Source organism: Salmo trutta, unplaced genomic scaffold, assembly GCF_901001165.1.
Source record: "Salmo trutta unplaced genomic scaffold, fSalTru1.1, whole genome shotgun sequence".
Taxonomy (NCBI): domain Eukaryota; kingdom Metazoa; phylum Chordata; class Actinopteri; order Salmoniformes; family Salmonidae; genus Salmo; species Salmo trutta.
In genome coordinates, this window is record NW_021822822.1 from 13,986 (window position 1) to 22,214 (window position 8,229).

The following is an 8,229-nucleotide window of genomic DNA, read 5'->3' on the forward strand; positions in this document are numbered from 1 at the left end:
TCCCTGCTAGATAACAGTATTTACTCAGCTATAAAGCTGGTCATCGAGGTTCCCTGCTAGATAACAGTATTTACTCAGCTATAAAGGTGGTCATCGAGGTTCCCTGCTAGATAACAGTATTTACTCAGCTATAAAGGTGGTTATCTAGGTTCCCTGCTAGATAACAGTATTTACTCAGCTATAAAGGTGGTTATCTAGGTTCCCTGCTAGATAACAGTATTTACTCAGCTATAAAGGTGGTTATCTAGGTTCCCTACTAGATAACAGTATTTACTCAGCTATAAAGGTGGTCATCGAGGTTCCCTGCTAGATAACAGTATTTACTCAGCTATAAAGGTGGTTATCTAGGTTCCCTGCTAGATAACAGTATTTACTCAGCTATAAAGGTGGTCATCAAGGTTCCCTGCTAGATAACAGTATTTACTCAGCTATAAAGGTGGTTATCTAGGTTCCCTGCTAGATAACAGTATTTACTCAGCTATAAGGTGGTTATCTAGGTTCCCTGCTAGATAACAGTATTTACTCAGCTATAAAGGTGGTTATCTAGGTTCCCTGCTAGATAACAGTATTTACTCAGCTATAAAGGTGGTTATCTAGGTTCCCTGCTAGATAACAGTATTTACTCAGCTATAAAGGTGGTCATCGAGGTTCCCTGCTAGATAACAGTATTTACTCAGCTATAAAGGTGGTCATCGAGGTTCCCTGCTAGATAACAGTATTTACTCAGCTATAAAGCTGGTCATCTAGGTTCCCTGCTAGATAACAGTATTTACTCAGCTATAAAGGTGGTTATCGAGGTTCCCTGCTAGATAACAGTATTTACTCAGCTATAAAGGTGGTCATCTAGGTTCCCTGCTAGATAACAGTATTTACTCAGCTATAAAGGTGGTCATCTAGGTTCCCTGCTAGATAACAGTATTTACTCAGCTATAAAGGTGGTTATCTAGGTTCCCTGCTAGATAACAGTATTTTCTCAGCTATAAAGGTGGTTATCTAGGTTCCCTGCTAGATAACAGTATTTACTCAGCTATAAAGGTGGTCATCGAGGTTCCCTGCTAGATAACAACACAACGGGGAAGCCTTGATGTTATGAGTTAGTCGTTAGTTGGTAATAATACATTATTGTCAGAGTGTCTCTCAATGGGTTAAAAGGATTGAAACAATAATATAATATCATTAAAAACCAACAGAAATACCTGTTTTATTGTCATATACACCAGATAGGTGCAGTGGAATGGGTTGTTTTACAGGGTCAGCAAATGAAGGTTACATGTAAGTGTCTTGCTCAAGGGCACATCGGTAGGTTTTTCACCTTGTCGTCTCTGTGATGTGGTCCTTTAGTGATTGTGTGGCTGAATGGGCTGAAGGTGGGATCCACTGTCTCATCAGCCCCAAGTGTCCATGTTTTCTCTGCTCGGGGTGAAGTTTCCCCTTGGTACAGATCTAGGATCAGCTTCACCTCCCCCAATACACAGCTTAGCCATTAGTGTGGAAATTCCAACGCAAAATCTAAGGCTAATGAAGACTATTGCTATAACTGCAAGCAACATAGAGTATGAGGTGTGTTGCCCTTTTCATTTGGGCTGGAAAGTTCACCCTGGACTGTGTTTTCTAGCTCTCCTTTCAGAAGACAAGAAGCAACAGAGACGTCAATGGAAGGGGTCAGTAAGAGCCGTCCACGTGGTCAAAGGAGTGTCTCTGCACATGTGACGCCTTGATTACTTCCTGGTTGCAGTCAGAGGCCACAGAGAGGTGAAATGGGGAAGAGGATCTTGTCAGAGCCTAACTACTCTTAGGAGAGAGGTCTTCAAGAATCCATACCAGACAGTGGTTTAAGGTGACTGAATGACCCTGTCTGGTCTGGTCTGAACCAGTCAGTGTGTTGTGGAGACAGGAGGTCGTTAGGGAGGAAAACACCACGTCTGCTTGAGGCTGGGAACTGGAAGGCTCCTCCCTTCAGTAGTGTGACGGATCAGTGAAGAATGGGGAGAGAACTGGTCATCTTGGCTAATGGGCTCGTCTCTAGTCTAGTCTACCCCTGCATGTAGGCTGCTGGATCTAGATGGATCACTCCAATGAAGGAGGACCGGAGGTGGAACGGCCTATTGTGATGTTAAAGGGGGGGGTAGACATTCTCTGGATAGTGAGGAGGGTCTCTCTCTCTGGAGCAGTCTCTCTGTTTGGGCTCTGGTTAGTGAGGAGGGTCTCTCTCTCTGGAGCAGTCTCTCTGTTTGGGCTCTGGTTAGTGAGGAGGGTCTCTCTCTCTCTGGAGTAGTCTCTCTGTTTGGGCTCTGGTTAGTGAGGAGGGTCTCTCTCTCTCTGGAGTAGTCTCTCTGTTTGGGCTCTGGTTAGTGAGGAGGGTCTCTCTCTCTCTGGAGCAGTCTCTCTGTTTGGGCTCTGGTTAGTGAGGAGGGTCTCTCTCTCTGCAGCAGTCTCTCTGTTTGGGCTCTGGTTAGTGAGGAGGGTCTCTCTCTCTCTGGAGTAGTCTCTCTGTTTGGGCTCTGGTTAGTGAGGAGGGTCTCTCTCTCTGGAGCAGTCTCTCTGTTTGGGCTCTGGTTAGTGAGGAGGGTCTCTCTCTCTCTGGAGCAGTCTCTCTGTTTGGGCTCTGGTTAGTGAGGAGGGTCTCTCTCTCTGGAGCAGTCTCTCTGTTTGGGCTCTGGTTAGTGAGGAGGGTCTCTCTCTCTCTGGAGCAGTCTCTCTGTTTGGGCTCTGGTTAGTGAGGAGGGTCTCTCTCTCTCTGGAGCAGTCTCTCTGTTTGGGCTCTCGTTAGTGAGGAGGGTCTCTCTCTCTGGAGCAGTCTCTCTGTTTGGGCTCTGGTTAGTGAGGAGGGTCTCTCTCTCTGGAGCAGTCTCTCTGTTTGGGCTCTGGTTAGTGAGGAGGGTCTCTCTCTCTGGAGCAGTCTCTCTGTTTGGGCTCTGGTTAGTGAGGAGGGTCTCTCTCTCTGGAGCAGTCTCTCTGTTTGGGCTCTGGTTAGTGAGGAGGGTCTCTCTCTCTGGAGCAGTCTCTCTGTTTGGGCTCTGGTTAGTGAGGAGGGTCTCTCTCTGGAGCAGTCTCTCTGTTTGGGCTCTGGTTAGTGAGGAGGGTCTCTCTCTCTGGAGCAGTCTCTCTGTTTGGGCTCTGGTTAGTGAGGAGGGTCTCTCTCTCTGGAGCAGTCTCTCTGTTTGGGCTCTGGTTAGTGAGGAGTCTCTCTCTGGAGCAGTCTCTCTGTTTGGGCTCTGGTTAGTGAGGAGGGTCTCTCTCTCTGGAGCAGTCTCTCTGTTTGGGCTCTGGTTAGTGAGGAGGGTCTCTCTCTCTGGAGCAGTCTCTCTGTTTGGGCTCTGGTTAGTGAGGAGGGTCTCTCTCTGGAGCAGTCTCTCTGTTTGGGCTCTGGTTAGTGAGGAGGGTCTCTCTCTCTGGAGCAGTCTCTCTGTTTGGGCTCTGGTTAGTGAGGAGGGTCTCTCTCTCTCTGGAGTAGTCTCTCTGTTTGGGCTCTGGTTAGTGAGGAGGGTCTCTCTCTCTCTCTGGAGCAGTCTCTCTGTTTGGGCTCTGGTTAGTGAGGAGGGTCTCTCTCTCTGCAGCAGTCTCTCTGTTTGGGCTCTGGTTAGTGAGGAGGGTCTCTCTCTCTCTGGAGTAGTCTCTCTGTTTGGGCTCTGGTTAGTGAGGAGGGTCTCTCTCTCTCTGGAGTAGTCTCTGTTTGGGCTCTGGATAGTGAGGAGGGTCTCTCTCTCTGGAGCAGTCTCTCTGTTTGGGCTCTGGTTAGTGAGGAGGGTCTCTCTCTCTGGAGCAGTCTCTCTGTTTGGGCTCTGGTTAGTGAGGAGGGTCTCTCTCTCTCTGGAGCAGTCTCTCTGTTTGGGCTCTGGTTAGTGAGGAGGGTCTCTCTCTCTGGAGCAGTCTCTCTGTTTGGGCTCTGGTTAGTGAGGAGGGTCTCTCTCTCTCTGGAGCAGTCTCTCTGTTTGGGCTCTGGTTAGTGAGGAGGGTCTCTCTCTCTCTCTGGAGCAGTCTCTCTGTTTGGGCTCTCGTTAGTGAGGAGGGTCTCTCTCTCTGGAGCAGTCTCTCTGTTTGGGCTCTGGTTAGTGAGGAGGGTCTCTCTCTGGTCCTCAGACCATCCCACAGAGACGGCTTGTGTCTGTGTGTGTCTGTTCCCCCCTCTCTCCACAGACACAGACAGACAGACACACACAGACAGACACACACAGACACAGACAGACACAGACAGACAGACAGACAGACAGACAGACAGACAGACAGACAGACAGACGTTCATTCTTAGTGGCATCTTACTGGAGGAGTGCTGGCAGAAAGCTGGCCAATGGTGGAGCATATAGGAGGTTCAGGTGACTGATCACACTCTCTTCTCTTCTCTTCTCTTCTCTCTCTTCTCTCCTCCAAGTCTGTCCCCTCTGTAGACTCCACAACCCCGTAACCCCATCACTCTCCCTTGTGCTCAGGTCTGCTCGTGTCTCTCTCTCTCTCTCTCTCTCTTTATTCTCCACCCCCCTGTGTGTTTTTATGTGACAGCGTGTGCAGGGTTTATTTGAGCACGTGTGCTCGGGGCTCTTTAAAGAGGCCGGTTTGAAGCCTGCACCGTTCCTGACTGGGAGTGATTTTATGAGCCTCCATCTATGTCAGGCAGCCAGGCTGCCACTCTACAACCAGGAGGCTGCCCTTCTACCACCAGGAGGATGCCCTTCTACAACCAGGAGGCTGCCCTTCTACAACCAGGAGGATGCCCTTCTACAACCAGGAGGCTGCCCTTCTACAACCAGGAGGCTGCCCTTCTACAACCAGGAGGCTGCCCTTCTACCACCAGGAGGATGCCCTTCTACAACCAGGAGGCTGCCCTTCTACAACCAGGAGGCTGCCCTTCTACAACCAGGAGGCTGCCCTTCTACAACCAGGAGGATGCCCTTCTACAACCAGGAGGATGCCCTTCTACAACCAGGAGGCTGCCCTTCTACAACCAGGAGGCTGCCCTTCTACAACCAGGAGGCTGCTCTTCCACAACCAGGAGGCTGCCCTTCCACAACCAGGAGGCGGCCCTTCCACAACCAGGAGGCTGCCCTTCCACAACCAGGAGGATGCCCTTCCACAACCAGGAGGATGCCCTTCCACAACCAGGAGGCTGCCATTCTACAACCAGGAGGCTGCCCTTCTACCACCAGGAGGCTGCCCTTCTACAACCATGAGGATGCCCTTCCACAACCAGGAGGCTGCCCTTCCACAACCAGGAGGATGCCCTTCCACAACCAGGAGGATGCCCTTCCACAACCAGGAGGCTGCCATTCTACAACCAGGAGTCTGCCCTTCTACCACCAGGAGGCTGCCCTTCTACAACCAGGAGGCTGCTCTTCCACAACCAGGAGGATGCCCTTCCACAACCAGGAGGATGCCCTTCTACAACCAGCAGGCTGCCCTTCTACAACCAGGAGGCTGCCCTTATACAACCAGGAGGCTGCCCTTCTACAACCAGGAGGCTGCCCTTCTACAACCAGTAGGCTGCCCTTCCACAACCAGGAGGCTGCCCTTCTACAACCAGGAGGATGCCCTTCTACAACCAGGAGGATGCCCTTCCACAACCAGGAGGCTGCCCTTCCACAACCAGGAGGCTGCCCTTCTACAACCAGGAGGATGCCCTTCTACAACCAGGAGGATGCCCTTCTACAACCAGGAGGATGTCATTCCAGCGCACACAATATTCTCTCGCTTTTCAAGGGCTGCACTGATTCCAAGACAGAGACATAAACTGAAAAGAAAGGGGAAGGAGAAAACAGAGCTCTGCTGTCTGTGTCTGTATCTTGTTAAAGGAGAAGGGGAAAACAGAGCTCTGCTGTCTGTGTCTGTATCTTGTTAAAGGAGAAGGGGAAAACAGAGCTCTGCTGTCTGTGTCTGTATCTTGTTAAAGGAGAAGGAGAAAACAGAGCTCTGCTGTCTGTGTCTGTATCTTGTTAAAGGGGAAGGAGAAAACAGAGCTCTGCTGTCTGTGTCTGTATCTTGTTAAAGGGGAAGGAGAAAACAGAGCTCTGCTATCTGCTGTCTGTATCTTGTTAAAGGGGAAGGAGAAAACAGAGCTCTGCTATGTGCTGTCTGTATCTTGTTAAAGGGGAAGGAGAAAACAGAGCTCTGCTGTCTGTGTCTGTATCTTGTTAAAGGGGAAGGAGAAAACAGAGCTCTGCTGTCTGTGTCTGTATCTTGGGGAAGGAGAAAACAGAGCTCTGCTGTCTGTGTCTGTATCTTGTTAAAGGGGAAGGAGAAAACAGAGCTCTGCTGTCTGTGTCTGTATCTTGTTAAAGGGGAAGGAGAAAACAGAGCTCTGCTGTCTGTGTCTGTATCTTGTTAAAGGGGAAGGAGAAAACAGAGCTCTGCTGTCTGTGTCTGTATCTTGTTAAAGGGGAAGGAGAAAACAGAGCTCTGCTGTCTGTGTCTGTATCTTGTTAAAGGGGAAGGAGAAAACAGAGCTCTGCTGTCTGTGTCTGTATCTTGTTAAAGGGGAAGGAGAAAACAGAGCTCTGCTGTCTGTGTCTGTATCTTGTTAAAGGGGAAGGAGAAAACAGAGCTCTGCTGTCTGTGTCTGTATCTTGTTAAAGGGGAAGGGGAAAACAGAGCTCTGCTGTCTGTGTCTGTATCTTGTTAAAGGGGAAGGAGAAAACAGAGCTCTGCTATCTGCTGTCTGTATCTTGTTAAAGGGGTGTTGAACAACAGGTTGTCTTGGAGGATGTGTTTTAGTACATTTTCATCATGCTAACGTGTTAGCGGAGTGTGTTGTGTTTGTGGTAAGGATGTGTGTCGTTAAGCAGGGTGTACTTGCTGCCTGTAAATCATTTAAAAGCCGTGTTGTTATGTCACCCGTTTGTGTTCTGGTGTGGTTCTATTGTTTGAAGAAAAAATATGGAAAACACACTGTCTATTGGGCCTGGATCATCCACCAGCTCTCACTTTGTTCACACACACACACACACACACACACACACACACACACACACACACACACACACACACACACACACACACACACACACACACACACACAGACACACACACAGACACACACACACACACACACACAGCCCATTGTCCGCTAGGTGGTAATATATGCTGATTCCAGGAAGGCCTGTCACAGGCAGCTGCTGAGGTGAGGACGGCTCATAATCATGGCTGGAATGGGGAACCTGTGTGGGTACCTGTGCCTGTACTGTGTGTCTGTGTGTGTCTGTGTGTGTCTGTGTGTGTCCGTGTGTGTGTGTGAATGTGTGTGTGTGTGTGTGTATGTGTGTGTCTGTGTGTGTGTGTGTGTCTGTGTATGTGTGTATGTGTGTGTCTGTGTGTGTGTGTGTGTGTGTCTGTGTGTGTGTGTCTGTGTGTGTCTGTGTGTGTCCGTGTGTGTGTGTGAATGTGTGTGTGTGTGTGTGTATGTGTATGTGTGTGTCTGTGTGTGTGTGTGTGTGTGTGTGTGTGTGTGTCTGTGTATGTGTGTATGTGTGTGTGTGTGTGTGTGTCTGTGTGTGTCTGTGTGTGTGTGTGTATGTGTATGTCTGTGTGTGTGTGTGTGTGTGTGTCTGTGTGTGTGTGTGTGTATGTGTGTGTGTCTGTGTGTGTGTGTGTCTGTGTGTGTGTGTGTGTGTCTGTGTGTGTGTGTCTGTGTGTGTGTCTGTGTGTGTGTGTGTATGTCTGTGTGTGTGTCTGTGTGTGTGTGTGTATGTGTGTGTGTGCAACTTACTCACCAAGATGCTAACTATAAATCATGCTCACCCTTCCCTGACCTACTGTGTACACACTGAGACCTGGAGGCTCACACCCAGAAGGAGGATGGAGAAAGGGAGAGGGGGGTGACAGTGAGGGGGGGGCCTAGCTCTTGTCACCCATACAGACAGAGAAGGGGGAGAGAGAGACAAAGGGGAGGGAGATGTAGAACAAGAGAGGGAACCTGAGGGAGAGGGATAGAGACGGGAGAAGGGGAGAAGGTGTGAGAGAGAGGGTGAGAGGTTGATAATGACTATGAGTGATTATGTGGCTTGCTGATAGGAATCAGGGTCTACTTTGAAGAAGCCATTTAAATCCCTTTAATTATACATGAAACCCTCTCTCCCTGGCTGCCTTTTCTCTGGGCCAAAATGCAGAGCCACAAGCTGTTTCAGCCACTACCATAGGTATTGATGCAGTGGTCAAGAAAATAGGTGGGTCAACCTTTCACTGTGAGTAAAGTAACACTCGCTATACCATCAATGCATTTTTCCACAATAGGTGTTTAAACAC

The 8,229-nt window shown here is 49.4% G+C and overlaps 1 protein-coding gene across 1 annotated transcript; it reads left to right on the forward strand.

Annotated features, from left to right (window-relative positions):
- The first annotated feature begins 1,028 nt into the window (after nt 1–1,028).
- LOC115185014 (uncharacterized) lies at nt 1,029–6,863 on the forward strand. The gene is made up of 2 exons (XM_029745617.1): nt 1,029–1,752; nt 4,370–6,863. Exon 2 carries the CDS (start codon nt 4,588–4,590, stop codon nt 5,719–5,721), a length of 1,134 nt encoding a protein of 377 aa, XP_029601477.1. The 5' UTR covers nt 1,029–1,752; nt 4,370–4,587; the 3' UTR covers nt 5,722–6,863.
- Nucleotides 6,864–8,229: the final 1,366 nt, after the last annotated feature.